Source organism: Colletotrichum scovillei (genome assembly GCF_011075155.1).
Source record: "Colletotrichum scovillei strain TJNH1 chromosome Unknown Contig00002, whole genome shotgun sequence".
Taxonomy (NCBI): Eukaryota; Fungi; Ascomycota; class Sordariomycetes; order Glomerellales; family Glomerellaceae; genus Colletotrichum; species Colletotrichum scovillei.
The window spans coordinates 3,993,416-4,011,756 of record NW_023336260.1 but is presented as its reverse complement, the minus strand read 5'-3'; the positions used below and the strand labels follow the sequence as shown (position 1 = coordinate 4,011,756).

The following is an 18,341-nucleotide window of genomic DNA, read 5'->3' as shown; positions in this document are numbered from 1 at the left end:
CACGTCTGGTCATCCAAGTTACACCACCACACCAACACTGGCAACACAGAGCCAACCAGCAATTTTTTCGTGCCAACACTGATAGAGAAGTCAGGTCCGGGAGACGCGCCAATGAAGATGCTCGATGAGATGGGGTGGCGGCGATGCCAAGGTCGATCAACGTTACCGCCGAGCCCCTTGGCTGTCGCATTTCACCGTCCAAGGGACTCAAGCTCTCACCACTTTGTCGCCCTGCTGGCTGACTTTTCCCGAGTCTGGTAGGAAGATTCTGCAACCTGCTGATATCAGGTAGAGACGGCCGAGTTCAGCTGTTTGCCCGGGGTTCACGAGTCGCGAATCAGATGCTCTCCCTCACCAGAGTGTGTATCCAACAAGGCGAACTCAGTCTCGCTGTCTTTCACTCTGTGTCTCAATTCTGGTGTAAACCCCATACCGACATCAGCTACGCCGCCGCCTATCTGCTACCCTCTCATCCTCGACCTGCCTAATCGGGCCATTTGTCCTCGAGCCCATCACGGTCCATCATATCCATCGGGGTCCATCGTCTCTCTCTCGTTGGAGCTGCCCACCACCCACCACTGCTATCTGTCTCGGTCCAGCCTGGCGTGGATTCCGTGGACTCTCACCTGTGGCATCGTTCTCTTGCAACAGATCCCTTCAACTCTCTTGCCTGCGACCTGCATCCTGCGCGCGCTGGCCGCCTGTCTGCGATTCTGATCCCCCCCCCCCTGCACCGTTCCAAACGCCCGACCTCGACCCCGTTGTCCCCGACAGTATTCTCTTCGTGATGCGGTACTCCGCGTTGCTCTGTTCTTTGCAACGCAGCCAAGTAGAGGAAGAGGTAGCGTGTAGGGTATTCTCTCGTCTCCTGTCCCGTGGCGACGGTTCTGGGCGAGATGGACGGTCCCCTCCCTCCCTTCTCGACGGCTCCGTCGACGGCCACGCACGAACCCTGGACCCAGGAACCTTGTTGACATCGAGGCAAACCTTACCTCCTCCACGATTGGCCCGTCCTATGCCATCCCATGCCACCACCGTCTTCCCTCCGTGCTAGGCATGAGTCCATGTCCATGTCATCCAACCCCCGTCCTTGTCCCCCCACCTCCAGGCGCTAGACTCCTAGAGTATCTTGTCCATGTCTCTGTATCTGCGGATACCTACCGGCTGCCGAATGCAGCTGTGATGCGACCTCCTGCTGTCGCGACCGGGACATATAAATCATCTCTCATGAGACGCTCCCTCGCTCATGGCTCTCCCCTTCCATTTCCTCTCGCGATCAGCAGCCCTTCATCCACGGCCAACAGCTCAGGTCCAAGTTTGACCCACCTGTCAATTTGCTGTCAAAGACTCGTTAACTCGTGTCTTTCGCTATCATCACTCCCAGAGCCTCTTGTACCCAACCTCTGGTTCCTCACCCCGCTCCAGAAACTTTCCTCCAACTCAAGCCATGAGTAACGCCGGAGGCCTTCAGGACGATGTCCTGGCCAAGGCTCACGTTCCCCAGGCCACTGTGCAGGGCACCTCGAAGGAGACTCGCGGCTCATTCGACGTGACCGCCGCCGCCGCCCCTCCTCTCGAAGACAACTACTACGACTCCAAGTCCGACGATGACTACGAGGATAAGCCCACCGAGGAGGAGTTGAACACGCTTCGCCGTGTCTCGGGTCCCATTCACTGGGGTATCTACACCATCGCCTTCGCCGAGCTTTGCGAGCGTTTCTCGTACTACGGTTCCTCCGTCTTGTACACAAACTTCGTCATGCGCCCCCTTCCTCCGGGTTCGACGACCGGCGCCACTTACGGCGCTGATATCCCCGCCGGTGCTTTGGGCATGGGTCAGAGAGCCTCTCAGGGTGTCTCTCTGGTGAACCAGTTCTGGGCTTACCTCGTTCCCCTCTTTGGGTATGTTGCTTCACGTGAATCCTCGCTGAGAACACAGACTGACTAGTAATCCAGTGGTTGGTTGGCCGATTCCAAGTTGGGCCGTTACAAGGTCATTCACATCGCCATCGTCGTTTCGACCGTTGCTCACATCATCCTGACTGTCGCCGCCGCTCCCTCCGTCATCTCCAAGGGCAAGGTCGCCTTTGCCCCCTTCTTCCTCGGCCTCTTCACTCTTTGCTGCGGTACTGGTCTGTTCAAGGCCAACATCTCTCCCCTGCTCGCTGAGCAGAACAAGGACACCCGCATGCGCGTTGAGACACGCGGCGGCGAGCGTGTCATTGTCGACCCTTCCGTCACCAACACCCGTATCTTCCTGTGGTTCTACTTCGCCATCAACTGCGGTGCCGTCAGCGGTCAGATCTCCATGGTCTTCGTTGAGAAATACCACAGCTTCTGGCTGGCCTTCCTCCTCCCCACCATCCTCTTCCTGATCTGCCCTGTCGTCCTCTGGTCCAACAAGAAGAAGTACCACCTCACTCCCCCTACCGGTTCCGTTCTCGAGAAGTTCTTCCGCATGTCCAACTTTGCTGCGAAGCGCTCTGGAGGCATCACCAAGCTGAACTGGGAGAATGCGAAGCCCAGTAACGTCCCCGTTGCCGAGCGCCCTGGCTGGTTGACCTATGACGACGCCTGGGTTGATGAAGTCCGCCGTGGTCTGAAGGCCTGCAAGGTCTTCCTCTTCCTGCCCATCTTCTTCCTCGCCTACAACCAAATGACCAACAACTTGACTTCCCAGGCCGGTTCCATGGTCCTGAACGGTGCTCCCAACGACGTCATCCAGAACCTGAACCCCCTCTCCATCATTATCATGATCCCCATCCTGGATCACGTTGTCTACCCCGGATTCCGCAAGATGGGCTTCAACTTCACTCCCATCAAGCGTATGACCACCGGTTTCTTCTTCGCCGCCGCCGCCATGGTTGCTGCTACCGTCATGCAGCACTACATCTACCAGATGTCCCCTTGCGGTGACCTGGCCACCATCTGCGAGGAGGGCCCGGCTCCCATCAACGTCTGGGCTCAGTGTCTCCCCTACGTCTTTGTCGGTCTCGCTGAGATCTTCACCAACGTCACCTCCTACGAGTATGCCTTCTCCAAGGCCCCTGAGAACATGAAGTCTCTCGTCATGTCCGTCAACTTGGCCATGAGTGCTGTCTCCGCCGCCATTGGCCAGGCCTGGACTCCCCTGTCCGAGGATCCCCTCCTCGTCTGGAACTACGCCTCCGTCGCCATCATCGCCTTCCTCGGCGGTGTCGCTTTCTGGTTCTGCTTCAAGCACCTTGACGGTGAGGAGGATGAGCTCAACCAGCTCAAGAAGACCAAGTTCCTTGGCTCCAACCAGCCTACTGCCGCGGCTCAGGACGATCAGGTCGCCCAGGCCCAAGTTGCTGAGAAGGTTTAAACCACCTATACACAGAAATGTTCATGCTCTGCTTCCTGTGGAGGAGCGTGTGTAACCTCATTTGGTTGTATGATTTCCCGCGTCAAATGATTCCCCGGCAGTTGGTCTTGCGGACTAGCTGTCAATACTCCTAGTTAGACAAGTGCACGATAATGCATATAATGAAGATACCTATTCCCCATGCATCAGTCTTGCCATAGTCATAATGTGAATGAGCTTGATAGAATGAATCTAGGCGTCAATTGCCTGCTATTGAGGGTCGTGTAGATTGGTCGGTAATATCAAGTGCCGTTTCTACCTGTTCTCATTCAGTTTAAGCTGGTTCCAGTCTCAATGTGGCCTGATACAGCACCGAACCACGAATGTGTGTTCAACTTACCTTGAGAGCTTGCCATCATACTCATGCCGACTAGCGCCACTTCAAGCTCAGTAGATGAGGTTTTGGTCTTCCCATTGGCTGTGAAAAAGAGACTGACACAGGTCATGCTCGACCATCTCCCAGTTTCCAGTATGCGTATCCAACGCCACCGAGATCATATGTCGATATGGTGATGACTTCCATAGCATGAAGCTGAGCATACCAATGACTGGCCAAGGTAAATTCGAGCACCCTCGTAATAGAATCGAGCCAAGCTATGAGTGTGTGTGCGTTGACCTCGTTAAGCGGATAATAGGCAGCTGCGAGTAGTACATGTATCGTTTGGTAGTCGTTCAGATCTTCGTCATCCGGAACAGCACAGTCCTGCTTCGTGGTTATATCCCGGCGGTTCATTCCATTCAAGTATGCAAGGGTTAAAGTCTGAGCCTAGAAACCTTCAAGTAGTGATAACTTGTCACGTCTCAGCGGGAGGGTTAGAACACCCCTTACGTTGAGATTTACTGGATTAGATACGCTGCAAAACTGCCTTCTGACGATAATCAATTCTCGGACACGCCAGAGAATTTGGATCTTAGACACAAGCTCAGATGGCGCGATTCAAAAAGCTTCGAGTACATCAGACCGAGGAGGAAGTCCAGCTAGAACAGGCTGTGCCCCGAGGCGAAGGGCTAGTAACGGCGGCCAAACTTTACTAGGCATAGTAATAAGGCATCAAAATTGAACCTCCAGTTTCTGTTTCTTGAGGATCATGCATAATTCACAAACCTTCTAGGTTGGCTCGAGGATGACGACGCGCTGGTAGTGTGACTCCTTGATAGACTGGAATTTGAGGATCGTTGTTTCTGGTCGTTTACATTATGACAAAAGAAAAGGTACCTATTACAGTTGTACTTTTGGGTGGTAGCCCGGGATATCTCGATGTTGCTTCAACTTAAGAAATCGAACGCTGCCCCTGAACTCCAACTCTTGTCCAGCATTGAGTCATCATACAAATCCCTTCTCAGACTATGGCTCCCTTGCTCAGGGGCTTCTCTCCGGTCCTGTAATCAGTCGAAGATCGAGAATCGTCCCCGACGCTGGTATTGGACTCGTACGTCAAGTTGACATTGGTTGTGCGGACAATTCCATTGTATGTCATGATTTCCTCCTCCGACCCAGAAGGTGACGTGCTTCGGATCTCTGTGTGGTGTTGCGAGCGCGTCATACGCATGTCTTTAAGCGTGATGTTGTCGCCTTCTCGGACCGTGTTACGAGGGCGAGAGGAGTTGCCGTAGTACTTGAGCCCACTGCTGCCGGTCTTGCCAGAGCTGATGGCACCGAAGAGCTTCGGCCACCACTTGCGGAACATGGGACGCAGAGCCGGGGCGGACGCGGAGACGATGGCGAGGTTCACTTCGACCGTGTTGTAGACGACGCCGATATCGTAGAAGGGGTCTTTGTTGGGATCCGGGGGCACGTAGAAGAGCTTGTAAATGGCTACGAGACGGATGATAGCCACGACGGTGACGCTAGTAGAGGACTTATCAGCTTGGGGCAGGATTTTCGAGACCATGGATGCAAAACTTACACTGCACCAACCAAGAAGACGCAAATAACGGCAATCTTTGCGCCCATTGGCATCTTCAAGCCCAGGAAGATCCAGAACGGTAACAAGAGGACGAGTACATCCATCAAGACGTTGAGACAAGAGATCGACACGTGAAAAGAGTTGTCGACACATCGGGCAGAAGCTCGTACGAGAGGATCCCAGTTAGCCTCGATCGGTAGGCACTGAAGGAGTGCGACGAGGAAAATGGCAGTGGCCATGGCAGCATTGGCGATGTTCAAGCCGTGGATGGTCCATCTAACTCCGGGCTTTTGTCCTCCGAGACGCAGAAGGAAGACCAAAATTGAGGCTCTGACGAAGGCCAAAACAGGGTTGTAGAACATTTGTGCCATAAAGAACCACCACATGGCGGGTGACGAGTTGAAGGGCTGGGGAACATCAACCGCGTGGTATCCGAAGTACATAAGCTTGATGTCTAGGCAGAGTTTAGTACACAAACGAGGCAAAGCGAAGGCATGGTGAAGCACTTACACATATAGAATGGCGGCGTCATACACACTGCGCATAGCTGAGAACTCTGTTAGCCAACATGATCCCTTCCATTGTTGCCTCTCGTTCGTTCGAATTTCGTACCACTGCCATGCCGCATAACCAGTCATCTATTTCTAGCGTTAGCCCCAATGGTCTGACAACCGGCATAAAACCTGCTTCCTCGGTCAACGTACCAAGACCCCATTGTCTAGTCGTAAGTCTACTATATGTTCGAGCTCCAAACACAACAATCGAAAGCGCCGGAAAGAAGAATGTGATGAAGATAGCGGCTTGCTGATGGGGCGGGGTCGGTATCGTCAATACGTCCGGGTGCTCAGGGCGCCGAGCAACAATCGAAGCATACTCCATGTTGAAAGATGGATGAATGGATATGATATGTAATCAGGCCTGCAAGAAGCAGCCGGGCTGCCTTGTAAAAGGGAGATCGGCCCCCAAGGCGAAGCTTTGACTGGCTCCTCAGTTGATGAGTCGTGCTGTCCTGTCCCAGGGCGCCGGGTCGTCGTGGGTAAGAGCCAAGAAATCTCGATATCGACCAAAGCGAACCAGGAGAGAAGAGCGGTCAGATCGAGGGTAGCAGCGAGAGACAGGAAGGACCCTTTTCTTTATGTAGATCTTTGTGTCTTATTGAGAGGGTGATCCACGATGTCGCCACAGTTTCCCCCTCTCCGGGAAGACTAGACGCTACTGCTGCTTGAACCAAGTCGAACGACTACGCTAAACATGATACACGGGAAAATAAGCTTGACAGGCTCTGAAAGATAACCGTTCACCCGTTGCAAAGTAGAGTTTTCTGCAGATCCCCAATGTGGACGGAGTGATCCTGACTCCTCTCGTGTTCCAAGGGTGGTCTGTAAGGGAGGGAAAGGGGGCGTGGCCTCTAGCTCCGTTTCTCTGCAAGGCACCGTGATCCTCCATCTCAGAGTTTGCATATTATTGGCTTCAGAGACGTCTTTGCAACACAAGCGAGCGAACGGGAGAATCTTCTGCTCTCAAAGGTTGGGGCGGAGACGAACAGGAGCAAGGTCCCAGGTAGGAGGATAGTCTAGCCTATGTAGACCCTTGCTCCGCCCGCAGACCTCCGGTAGTGTGCTGCGCGCATATGAAATCCCGAGAGTGTTCAAGATTGCAGAGCCATTAAAGGGCCCCCACGCTGTCATAGTGTTGACTGCCGTTTGCGGCACGGCATGGCTAGGCGAGAAGCCTTTTTTTAACTTTTGAGACAACAGTTGGTTCACCCGAATGAAGTTGACAAGGCTACCAAAGTGTCGGTGCTGAATATCAGATTCAAATATTATAGTTACCACCCGCACTCGACTATCAGCCTTAAGATCGGACTATCATCATCACATCAGAAATTTTCAAAGGCAATCTGCAGTCTCCGAGCTTCGGCAACCATTCCAGCTCCAAGGACTCGTTTCTCATGTCGTGCGTTGCAATTCCCTCAGGGGTTCGCATGTATATTCCTTGTCTGCCAAGGCGCTTAGAACACCATGCTCGGCCAAGAAAATGGCGTGTCTGGGCAACGCATGGGAGAGAACAGCGGGTTGGCTTTCAGCCGAGGGAACGGACAATTCGTAAAGCATCAAATCTGCTTGAGACCCTCTTTGAATTGCTTCCAGAAAACTCGGCCCAGTCTGTGTGTTGTTTAGTCGCGGCAATGAGTGCGCTACCAACGGCGTCTAGTTACGAACCGCCGTTGCAGATTCCGATGCAACTACGTATGGCCGTACGCTTGTCGCTTGAGGCCCGACAGTACCAGTGCGGGTTCAATTTGAGCTCAACCCCGGACCCCAGACCCAAATTCACCGCCATTGCCGTTTCCCACTCTGTATTCGTAGTACGGAGTACTGCGGTAGAAGCGGCTGGCAGAGTGCAAAGACGCACGGTAATTGTCAAAATTGTCTTTTGTCGATCCTTACCGCACATGGTGTCAGTGTCCTGTCAAGCACCCCGGCAAAGACTCTTCAACCCTTGCAAGCGAGAGAGACTAAGTTATGAAGCCCCTCACAACTACGGGGCAGTCGCGAACCCTGATTCATTTGTGCAAAATCCCATTATCTCAGCACTTCCCTTCCGGATGGAGACGTCCTCCTTCTTGCCTCTTTTCAGTTCGGACATGACTTGTCTTTTCAGGCAGCCAAGTCCTGGCCTCGTGGCGTCGGCGTGGGTCCGGCAGGAAGTTCGTTGGATGAGCTTCTCTCGACATCCGACGCTCCGAAACTTGCGTTGCCAAGAATTCGACAACAGGTCGGGGGTTAGGAACTAGACCAATCGTGCCCCATGGCGATCTATCGACTTGATGAAAGAAAGTTTTGGCGGCGGTTTCTGGACTCTTAAGGGCCGGCTTGCTGTCACCTATTTCAGTCAATTAGCCGGTTTTTGTTCCTTGACCTGCCTGTGGGATGGTTACAATAGAGCGTCTGCCACCAAATTTTGGGCATCAATCCAGCCGGGATATCATACAGCGTCTGCGGGAACGAGCCGACAGCCTGCCCCGCGTGTTCGGTGGCGTCGGCGCCGGTGTAGGCACAGCCGCACAGGTGATGATACTTGCTGGTGAGAACACTACGAGGCAAGATCATCGGCCTTTGACTCGCACGACTCGCCTGAAAGTTCGGCGCGTCCAACGACACCCACTTCCCGCATGCCTAGAAGACTTTGGTTCAGCTGAATGCAAAGCTTGGTCACTTGGCCGCCCTCTTCGCAGCGACCGGTGCGACTGCGTTCGCCCTGTTTCTAGGACTCCACAGATCGATTCTTGGTAGGTTCCGCATCGCTTAAGGATGTTCATTGAAGATTCCATATGCGTGTTAGTCGTCTTCAAGGCTCTCTGGGAAGGCCACAGCACCAAGCACCAGACATGAGGTAGACCGAGCGATTCTGGTTGGCAACAGAAACTGTATCTGGATACTTTCCGATCTCTTATCCCTCACATGGTAGGTCTGTCATATAGCAGTTGATACTCGCTACGTCTCTTAGAGAAGAACGACCCGCCTGAGATTAGATTTACTTATTTCTCGAATTTTCGGGTTTGCTTCTTTCCCCGGTTCTGGGGCATAGTTTGATTAGTCTACTTGCAGATACGCCAAAGCCATCTGGCTCTAGCAATGATTCATACCATGCAGAAATGTGAAATTAGGGTGTGAATTCCTGATATAAGTTGTTCCATTCTATGAGAGGCGTATTGCTTGCGACTATTACTTCGCTTATAGAGTTGATAGGTCTAGATGACCCACCGCCAACATGACCGAATAGTGTTGTGTTGACATGGCATAATTACTTAACGTACGTAACTCAGCCATGCTTAGCAACATGAAGTGGCCTTAAAACACGAACTTAAAGAGAGAATAGGCTTGCTCATTGTTTGAGGTATTGACATTTACTCAGAGGCTAAGAACAATATGTCTGACCCTGGTCGCCGCCACTGTGAGCTAAGATGCCCTCATAAACTGACGACAGTACTCGGCTAATGACAATTAGTATTCCTTCTCTGTAGAATGCTAGGAAACACAGTGAGGTATAGACGAACAACCTTGGTTCTGTTTCGCTCGTGGCATCTCTCTTTTCAATAGCGACTGGATGATTGTTTTGCAAGCATGACGCGTGAAAGCAGCTTATAGATTTGACCACTGCAGCCTATATGATACGACTATTGATTTTACATTTTGTTTTGCCAAGATAACCAACCCATGCCTTTGCGGCTTTTGTGCAGTCCGGGTGCCAATGTATGAATCATCGAGGATACCGAGAACAACTAACGATCTCTAATTGCTCCTTAAAGCTTGGTCGGGAGACGACCGGACTGCTGTGCGGTCCAAGTTGCGATGAGATCCATCAATGCAGGCGACAAGGCGTCATATGTCTCCAAGCCAACAGACTTGAACTTGTTGCGGACTTCATCGATGCCCTTGGGGTGGAAGCCTTGCTCAATGATGGAAGAAACGAAGGCGGCGAACTGGGGCTCCTGCCATCCCTTCTCATCCGAGAGTTCTGCGTGCACAAAGTCCAGACCCTTGAAGGGGTGTGCCTTTTCGATACGTCCGAATAGGTGAACCCCGCACTCCTTGCATGCATTTCGGAGAATGACTGCCGAGTCGTCGACAATGTGCAGCTTACTTTCGTTGGCAGTGACCTTGAGTTGGTCTCTTGAAATAACACCAACAACTGAGAAAAGGGCGCCGGCGGGCTTCCAGCACTTTGAGCATCCGCATGCGTGGTTGTGAGCAACGTTGCCTCCGAGTGTGACTTCCACGGGGTTGCTCTTGCAATGGCAACGGAGCTTTCCACCGGCGAAGTTGGGATCTCCCTTGATGAGACCGTTGTCGATCAATGGGTGAAGAGAAGGGGCCATGGTAGCTTGGACTGGAGTGGTGTGTGTGGTTGGTAGTGGTTGATTAATCGGATATCGGTGTTGATGGGTGGGCCGAGGACCTTGATGGAGTAGAACCTTGATGGACTTGATTAGTTTCTTTAAAAGCGTATATAAAGACGGCGAGGAATTCCTTTATACCAGATTCTTTCTCTCACTTTTGGAGCGTTCTCAACTCCCGATCCCTCGACCGGCGACTTGGCGGAAGGGTTCCCGAGCCATCCCCGAAGAGGCCGGACCGGAACCAACACCCACGCGTTGGCTTACCTGATTCGCTGTCTTCCCCGCATTCCAATGCCGAATGCTGTCAGTCGAACGTTGATTCGAGCACGCAACTGGGATAAACTTGCCCGTTCCGCCTAATCTTCACGATTGCATGTCTCCTCGTTGCTATTATGAGGGCGCCTAGGCTATCGGATCCCCACCCGATTTGACGCCGATGATGATGATACCCCGCAAAGTTTCACTCTGAAGTCAATTGCTTCGCCGCAGAACCAAGAAGAATACCCCGCTCGGCCAACGTAACGCCTAACCCCGCGACCCGGATGATGCGGTTTGGCATGATCGAAGCCGCTGATGTGAGACGAAGTTGTCGGCGTTAGGCATAGAGGTCTCGAGAATGAGACCGATAGTGGCTTGGCCGGTTTTTGAAGACCGAATTGCCTCTTGAACTATCAAAAGGCGTGATTGAATGGCGCAGAGCCTCAAATCTCCGAGCTGCCTCCATACCACCGAGCGCTGCCTCAAATGACTCTTATCACTACCGACGACGGGGCCGGGTCTCGGTCCGTCGGCCGGCAGATAGGGAAGATTGCCAGGAGAACTTCAATTTCACTCACAGAACTTTCGTATCAATGCGATGGTAATGTCGTTCATCCGAACTCGTGCAAATGAGCCTTGGTATGGGGACACCCAACTGCGTAGCCTAGTCTCGGACTGGTGATCTAGCAAGGTTTCATCATGAGCAGGATATACTGGACCAAATGGACGGTGGCCATGAGACGATATGCTATGATTCTTATTGTACATACCTTTAGTGAAGTTCTGATGCTTTATCGTATCAAAATCTTCTCAGGGGCACCTAGATCAACCAAAATAGACAACTAAAGCCCACACGCTGAAGAGCAAGACCGCCACAATAATATATCAACATTTCGTTTGCGGTAGACCCAATTCGATCTTCGCTTTTCTTGTGGTCATTATCTATGTCACAAGTTCTGGCTCAGGTGCCATTCACCCTGAGGTTTGAGAATGTGTTATTGGTAACCCGGTCTTTCTCGAATCAACTCGCATTTGGCTTTGTTTTCTTTTTTTAGCTGATTCACGGAAGTATAGTTGTGGTAACCGAAGCAGAAATGGTCTTTTAGTCTGGCCTCAGAGTATTGCTGAAAATTGAACCACTTCAATTTCAAAGATTCAATGACTTCACATAATCATCGCGGTCTCTGTAGAGATCACTGTTCGTGGCTATTTGATTCGCGAATCTAGTAGCTCATGGCTTGTGTAATAAACTGCAATATTTTTAATGGTCTTCTAAGCGCTCATCATGCTAATGTTGGAGTGCATCTAGTTCTTTAGGCTTCAATTAGAGTCGCAGCAATGAGTATGTTGGAAATCACTGAGACCCAAGTGATTAGTTCAATGCATATAAATTTGCACGTTTCTAGCTGTTTTATCTATTGCAGTGCTCAAAGTTTCAATGCCATTTCCGGAATTGACAGTAATCACTGTGGGTGTGTGTGTTGTCTTGGAACCAGAAGTTTGTTCTTTGGTCAGTTTGATTCAAAAAGCATTCCTTGAATAAGGTACCTTCTTTCGCTGCTCGGCCCTACTCCCTGGGAAATACCTCTCCAGGTTTTGTTCCCCTGCCACTCGCGGCTTCCGGTCCACTTGATATTACCTGCCAATTTAGGCATATTTAGAATGTCCAAATAGGTAACATCGTTGTGTCATGAACCGACGTCTGAGCCTCTGTGCTAACATCCATCTGGTTCTGCATGAGAACAAGGGAAAAGTACTAGAAGGATGGTTCAATTGGATGAATCTAATGCCGAATTGCGCGTGTTGTACAAATTTTGGTAGGCAAACTTATCATCTACAGTAACTAGTGAGCATGGTATCTATCTTGCCCAGTCCACCTGCTCTGTGTATCAACTATGTTGGCAGTTGTAGAGTATGGTGTAGCTCTGCCATGTGGGCGAAAGGATAAATAGCCTTGACGAAATGGATGAACATGATGACGTCGTTCAATCAGATGGTAAATAGACTGATGGTTCCAGATGTCCATGAGACCTAGCATCACTATTGAACTCACTTCGCAGCAAATCCGGTGCAATTTACGATGATATTATCACGTAGGGTACTGCTACGCATCAAATATATGGACTGCTTCTCTTATACCTCTTACTTTCAACGATGGGTTGTTTCCCGTCTCTGAACTCTTCACGGAAATACCTTAAGTACGCATGCTAGTTCATTGTTCCTAGCTAAGCAGAGATAGGCATAAAATATTCGCCACCAGAACCTCCATTACCCATTCCACGACACCAAGGTAGCAACGAAAAATTAACTCCTTGACCGGACTAGAAGCGCCGCGTGCAGCACTCAAGACTCGGTCGCATAGACGAGGCCTTCTAGGATTGAATTCGAGCAACATCACATGACATAAACCACTGACTGGTCTCACTAACGCAACTCTGATTTGATCCATTCATGGTCTTATCGTTGCCGCACCGCCCACCAACCGCTTATGTTGGCATTCACATGTGAAGTCAGGAGGACAGATCGATAGCTACCATGATTTGTGTAATTGGAATCAGATGTCTCTTAATTGCTCTGATAAAATCCCCTGCATGAGCATCGGTGTATGCCTTCTAAGGTCGAACGAATGCGAATGAGAGATGCTTGCCGAGGCAGCGAGGTAATGATGAAGTGTAGAGTTCGGGTGATAGTATGAACATGAGGCGACGGGGGAGAACCTAAAGCATAGAGACAATTGTGAAAGAGGTTTCGAGAAGTTGCCGTCAAATCGATAGGTCGAAGCGTCAAATGTGCCGAGGCACGTGTTTTGACTGACGCTGTCGTTCGCATTCGCATGGTAGTGGAGGGACGAAGCAGCCAAAGAGAGGCTGGATCGAGGGGTTGAGGAGGCGTCAAGACGCTCTAAGACATGCGAGCCCCTGCATGGCATCCTCCACCAAGCACGAGATCGACGCGTGCATGACCCGCTAGAAAAAAAAAAGCCTCGGCATGCACGTTGCCTCAACAAAAAATCCTCTGATCGCACGAGTTTCCATACATAAGATCTTTGCTGCCATCACGACCTCAAGCGTTCGGAAGCCTTACCACCAAGTCGACAGCAGGTCACAGAAACTATGGCGGAAGAACTCGACATCCTCATTCTTGGCGCAGGCATCTCCGGCGTCAATGCCGCGTACCGTGTGCGGACAGAGCTGCCAGACAGCACCTTCGCGGTGCTTGAGGCCCGTGACGTAGTCGGTGGGACGTGGTCTTACTGGAAATATCCCGGATTCCGCTCCGACTCGAACATGACGAACTTTGGCTTCGGATGGCATCCTTGGCCTCACGACAAGAAGATTATCGAGGGCGCGCCCATTGCAGCTTACATCGAAGATGCGGTGAAGACACACCACATCGACAAGCACATCCGATTTCAGCACAAGGTGGTGTCATCAGATTGGGACAGCGATGAGGCACGATGGACTCTGGAGTGCAATACCCCCCAGGGAACCAAGAAGATCAAAGCAAAGTTCCTCTTTGTTCGTTCTGGATACTATTCCTACGACAAGGCCCTGAAGACACACATCCCCGGAATCGAGAGCTTTGAGGGCAAGACGATCCACCCTCAGTGGTGGCCCGAAGACCTTGACTACGCTGGAAAGCGCGTCATCATCATCGGTTCCGGCGCCACCACCATGACCTTATTTCCCAACATCGCCAAAACAGCTGGCTTCACCACCATCCTCCAGCGCAGTCCGTCGTATGTTTTCGCACTAGGGGCAGAATCACCAGTCGACAAAGCCGCGAAAAGGTTCTTACCTCTGTTCTTGGCAAACTGGTTCATCCTGCTCAAGGACCTTCTCCTAGAGACTGTCTTTATCCAGATTGTTTTGGGCTTCCCCAACCTGGCTAAGCAGTTCCTTCGATTCGATGCAAAGCGTCGGCTTCCCAAAGACTACCCTGTCGATATCCACTTCAAACCCAAGTACAACCCCTTCGAGCAGCGCCTCAACATGTGCCCAGATGGAGATGTTTTCAAGACGCTGCACCAGCCCAACACGGAGATTGTCACGGACCACATCGAGACGGTCACGAAGGATGGCATCCTCACCAAGTCCGGTCGTCATCTGCCCGCCGACATTATTGTTACGGCAACTGGACTGCACGTACAACTTTTCGGAGGTACGGATGTGACTGTCGATGGCGTCCCCGTCAAGGTTGGAGAGAAGTATAGTTGGCGCGGCTGCATGCTCGACGGTGTGCCCAACGCGGCTGCAATCATCGGCTACGTCACTCAAACCTGGACTCCTGGCGCCGATACCGTGACCAGACTTTGCATCCGTGTCATCAAGCAGATGCAGAAGACCGGTGCCGTTGCTGCCACCCCCGTCTTGTCGGACGAGGAGAAGAAGAACTCGCCCAGGTTGCCTTGTGTAGATGCCACATCCAACTACTTCACCCGCGCGCACGGTCGAATGCCCGTGGTGACTAACCAGGGACCTTGGTATGGAAGAAAGAACCTTATCGTGGATAAGCTGGCGCTTTGGTTCGGGAGTGTGACGGTAGGCATGGACTATCGCTTGGCAACGAAGTCCAAGGACATTTGATGATTACGAGAATAATGAGCCATGGATGTTAGCCTACCTGGTCGTCGGCATAGAGTTGAGAATGCACAATTCAAGATTGCTTGGCAAGCCGAGAGCCTCCCGTATTTTAACCGTCTCACCTAAGATCTCGCGCTGATCATGTATTCGCCGTCAGACCGATCAGCTGATTTGCCGGCCGTTGCGAGGGCATAAGCTACCCTATGTTGTGCTCAAAGGTGAGGCGAGACCTGGGTACCGTGCTCACTGGGGCTGTACCTCAGACTTGCCTCACCATAGAAATCGCTTGCCACAAGTAGCTCAGCTTTTAGGGTGGCAGAGGGTTCTCTAGGGCCTCCCGACTTGGGTAAACTGTTGATTTCAGAGGAACGAACAAGGGATTGTTTTCTTAGTCTCAACGTTGATCCCAGGAACATCGACCAGGCCCACCAATCGATCGGTAATTCGTCCCGCTGATCAGCAGCGAATTCCATGGATAACCTAACCACCTATACACGCAGAATGTTCCTAAGAGATATGCATAACACAGGTATGTTACAAAGTGGAGTGAAGAAGACGCGGCAAGTTTACGACTGTACATAAGAACCTCGCGTGCACGGTCACGCTGCCGCTGGGACATTTTTGGGACAGCTCAAGACGCAAAACGAAACGCTGCAACGCAATAGCGGGATGGCGGCAAAAATCCCCGGCATGGGGCCGTCTCGGGAGGTCTTCAGGATCGACATAACCCTAGTTGCAACTCGCATCTTTGTTCACCATCCCGAGGACCAGTTTCGCCATTTCAGCTGGAAGATCGCGACGATGAGTTGTCTCTCGCTAACGAGCCAAACGTGGCTGTGGTGACCGGCTTTTCAGGTCTTCTGGGCGAGGGACACTAAAATGATTCATGTGAGAATCAGACGTATCTCATCCGTTCGCCGTCCGAGCACTCGTGCCGCATGTAATGCAAGAAATGAGGCTCTGAGCACGGAATCTCAGGCTCCCGACAAGTATCGCTTCACCCGATATTTCTTCATCCAACCCGCAGCCTTTCCGTGCGGGGAGACCCCTCATCGCGCATATCCTACTGGACGTGCTGGCCTGGTTTGATCAGCGTAAACAAACTGGGCCACGAATCCCACCCACCGAGCCGACGAACCTCTGCCCCTGTTCGAGGCCTCCCCACGGCAGAAAGGAATGCGATTCGCCTGATACTCGAAACGCCTTCGCAATGTCCATCAGAACAACACCACAGAACACGAGCACAGTAAGCAAGCACATACCCAAAATCGTTCGCCAAGGCGAGACGAAAGTGCCGTTTCGAAATGGAAATAGAGTCCGCGTTGCCAAGAAACGTCAGCGAGATGCCATTCGATATCCACAACACCGGCTCTGCGGCAGCAGTGCGTCTCGGGAGTTTCTAAGCTTGCTCTGGACGAGTTGGTGGCGATCCGAGGCATCCGCCCTGTTGGGTTTCTGAGAAAAGTTGAAATACCCGTATTCGTCCACGCATCTTTCCATCTTTCGACGAATACTCTATCCTCAGCGTCCTATTTTTTTGTGCCGGTCCACTCTATAATATCCGTTCTTCATTTACGAGCTGCGCTCTTTTAAATCAACGTACAAAGTTTAATCATTCACTCAAGTCAATACCGCCAATATGCGCTTCACCGTCGCCCTCACTACTTTGGTCGCTGCCGCCATGGCCGCACCTCTCGATACCCTTGCTGCCCGTGCAGACGAGCTCAACGCCGCCATCCAGGCTCTCGCTGCCGAGAACCCTGAGGATGCCGAGGCTGCCAAGGGTCTCTTGGGCCGTGACATCGATCCCAATGTCCAGCTCACAAATGATGACGAACAGGAGGAAGTTTTCAAGCGCGAGGACGACCTCAACGCCGCCATCCAAGCCCTCGCTGCCGAGAACCCTGAGGATGCCGAGGCTGCCAAGGGTCTTCTGGGCCGTGATATCAACCCTAATGTTCAACTCACGAATGATGACGAGCAGGAGGAAGTCTTCAAGCGCGAGGACGATCTGAACGCCGCTATTCAGGCTCTCGCTGCCGAGAACCCTGAGGATGCCGAGGCTGCCAAGGGTCTTCTGGGCCGTGATATCAACCCTAATGTTCAACTCACGAATGATGACGAGCAGGAGGAAGTCTTCAAGCGCGAGGACGATCTGAACGCCGCTATTCAGGCTCTCGCTGCCGAGAGCCCTGAGGATGAGAACCCTGAGGATGCCGAGGCTGCCAAGGGTCTTCTGGGCCGTGATATCAACCCTAATGTTCAACTCACGAATGATGACGAGCAGGAGGAAGTCTTCAAGCGCGAGGACGATCTGAACGCCGCTATTCAGGCTCTCGCTGCCGAGAGCCCTGAGGATGCGGAGGCCGCCAAGGGTCTTCTGGGCCGCGATATCAACCCTAACGTTCAGCTCACGAACGACGACGAGCAGGAGGAGGTCTTCAAGAGGGATATCAACCCTAACGTTCAGTTGACAAACGACGATGAGCAGGAGGAGGTTTTCAAGCGCGATATTGACCCCAACGTCCAACTCACCAACGATGATGAGCAGGAGGAGGTCTTCTAAATACAAGTAGCCACCAGTTGAGCTTGAATCCGAATGCTCTTTCGCAGTACACCGGAAACGGAAAGCGAGAATATCTCATGTATTTGATTGCTGAATAGAAGTCCAATTGATCCTGTGGAACTGTGTATTTGGACCGAGGACAGAGACCTTGACCAGTAACCTAAAATGCCATTTACTACAAAATAGTGCTAACCATGGCTACGGGAGATCTCCACCAAATCCACTAAAGTTGACATTTAGTTATGGCTTTTGGAGTTATCGGGTAGATATCACTTTGTAATAGATCCGCAGGCACCAATACTGATAATTTCATTGTTGAACGGGGTAGATACACGTGATGAAGACGAAAGTCTGTGTCAAAGAACATGTGTTTCACCCAAGTCACATGAATAGCAGCCAAAACTTTACTAATTTAGGTCATTTATTGATGTAATGCCGCGAAACTTGCTGTTGATTCTATTTATGGCAAATATTCCGGCGACTTGATATTATGGTCGAGTTGGTGCCGAGACTGCCATCTGAATCCTTAGCCCTGCCTGATGGCTGCTTGGGTAAGAACATTATGTCTATACCGCACTCATAATGAGATGAGTCGGGTCTCTTTGAAATGGGAGGGTTGCCAGATTGCCGGTCCAAACTTCCTCATGGTAGGTAGTCGCTAGGTTTGATATATTTTGGAAACTAATACCCGCCATGCTTTTTGGATCGGCAATCGCATCCACGTACGCAGTTCCAGAAG

The 18,341-nt window shown here is 51.6% G+C and overlaps 5 protein-coding genes across 5 annotated transcripts; 3 read left to right on the top strand and 2 right to left on the bottom strand.

Moving 5' to 3' along the window:
- Positions 1-1,128: 1,128 nt before the first annotated feature.
- On the top strand, positions 1,129-3,528 carry HER10_EVM0001863 (POT family protein). Its single transcript, XM_035471598.1, has 2 exons — positions 1,129-1,902; positions 1,957-3,528. Exons 1-2 carry the CDS (start codon positions 1,448-1,450, stop codon positions 3,344-3,346), a joined length of 1,845 nt encoding a protein of 614 aa, XP_035336927.1. The 5' UTR covers positions 1,129-1,447; the 3' UTR covers positions 3,347-3,528.
- Positions 3,529-4,725: 1,197 nt separating this feature from the next.
- HER10_EVM0002222 (uncharacterized protein) lies at positions 4,726-6,171 on the bottom strand (the record flags this gene model as incomplete). Its single annotated transcript, XM_035471943.1, has 5 exons — positions 4,726-5,233; positions 5,293-5,746; positions 5,803-5,839; positions 5,905-5,930; positions 5,997-6,171. The coding sequence occupies 5 exons, from the start codon at positions 6,169-6,171 to the stop codon at positions 4,726-4,728; spliced, it is 1,200 nt and encodes a 399-aa protein (XP_035336958.1).
- Positions 6,172-9,598: 3,427 nt separating this feature from the next.
- HER10_EVM0009720 (S-(hydroxymethyl)glutathione synthase) lies at positions 9,599-10,271 on the bottom strand (the record flags this gene model as incomplete). Its single annotated transcript, XM_035479197.1, has 1 exon — positions 9,599-10,271. Exon 1 carries the CDS (start codon positions 10,172-10,174, stop codon positions 9,599-9,601), a length of 576 nt encoding a protein of 191 aa, XP_035337562.1. The 5' UTR covers positions 10,175-10,271.
- Positions 10,272-13,491: 3,220 nt separating this feature from the next.
- Positions 13,492-15,089, top strand: HER10_EVM0006289 (monooxygenase). Its single transcript, XM_035475879.1, has one exon. The coding sequence runs from the start codon at positions 13,567-13,569 to the stop codon at positions 15,037-15,039; it is 1,473 nt and encodes a 490-aa protein (XP_035337277.1). The 5' UTR covers positions 13,492-13,566; the 3' UTR covers positions 15,040-15,089.
- Positions 15,090-15,614: 525 nt separating this feature from the next.
- Positions 15,615-17,602, top strand: HER10_EVM0000552 (uncharacterized protein; the record flags this gene model as incomplete). The annotated part of the gene is made up of 1 exon (XM_035470328.1): positions 15,615-17,602. Exon 1 carries the CDS (start codon positions 16,676-16,678, stop codon positions 17,600-17,602), a length of 927 nt encoding a protein of 308 aa, XP_035336821.1. The 5' UTR covers positions 15,615-16,675.
- Between the last annotated feature and the right edge of the window lie 739 nt (positions 17,603-18,341).

Excerpts from the sequence above, each read along its gene's own strand:
- HER10_EVM0001863 (XM_035471598.1), top strand. The coding sequence starts at position 1,448 with ATGAGTAACGCCGGAGGCCTTCAGGACGATGTCCTGGCCAAGGCTCAC. Across the intron at positions 1,903-1,956 it reads TACCTCGTTCCCCTCTTTGG|TGGTTGGTTGGCCGATTCCA; the intron begins GTATGTTGCTTC and ends CTAGTAATCCAG.
- HER10_EVM0006289 (XM_035475879.1), top strand. The coding sequence starts at position 13,567 with ATGGCGGAAGAACTCGACATCCTCATTCTTGGCGCAGGCATCTCCGGC.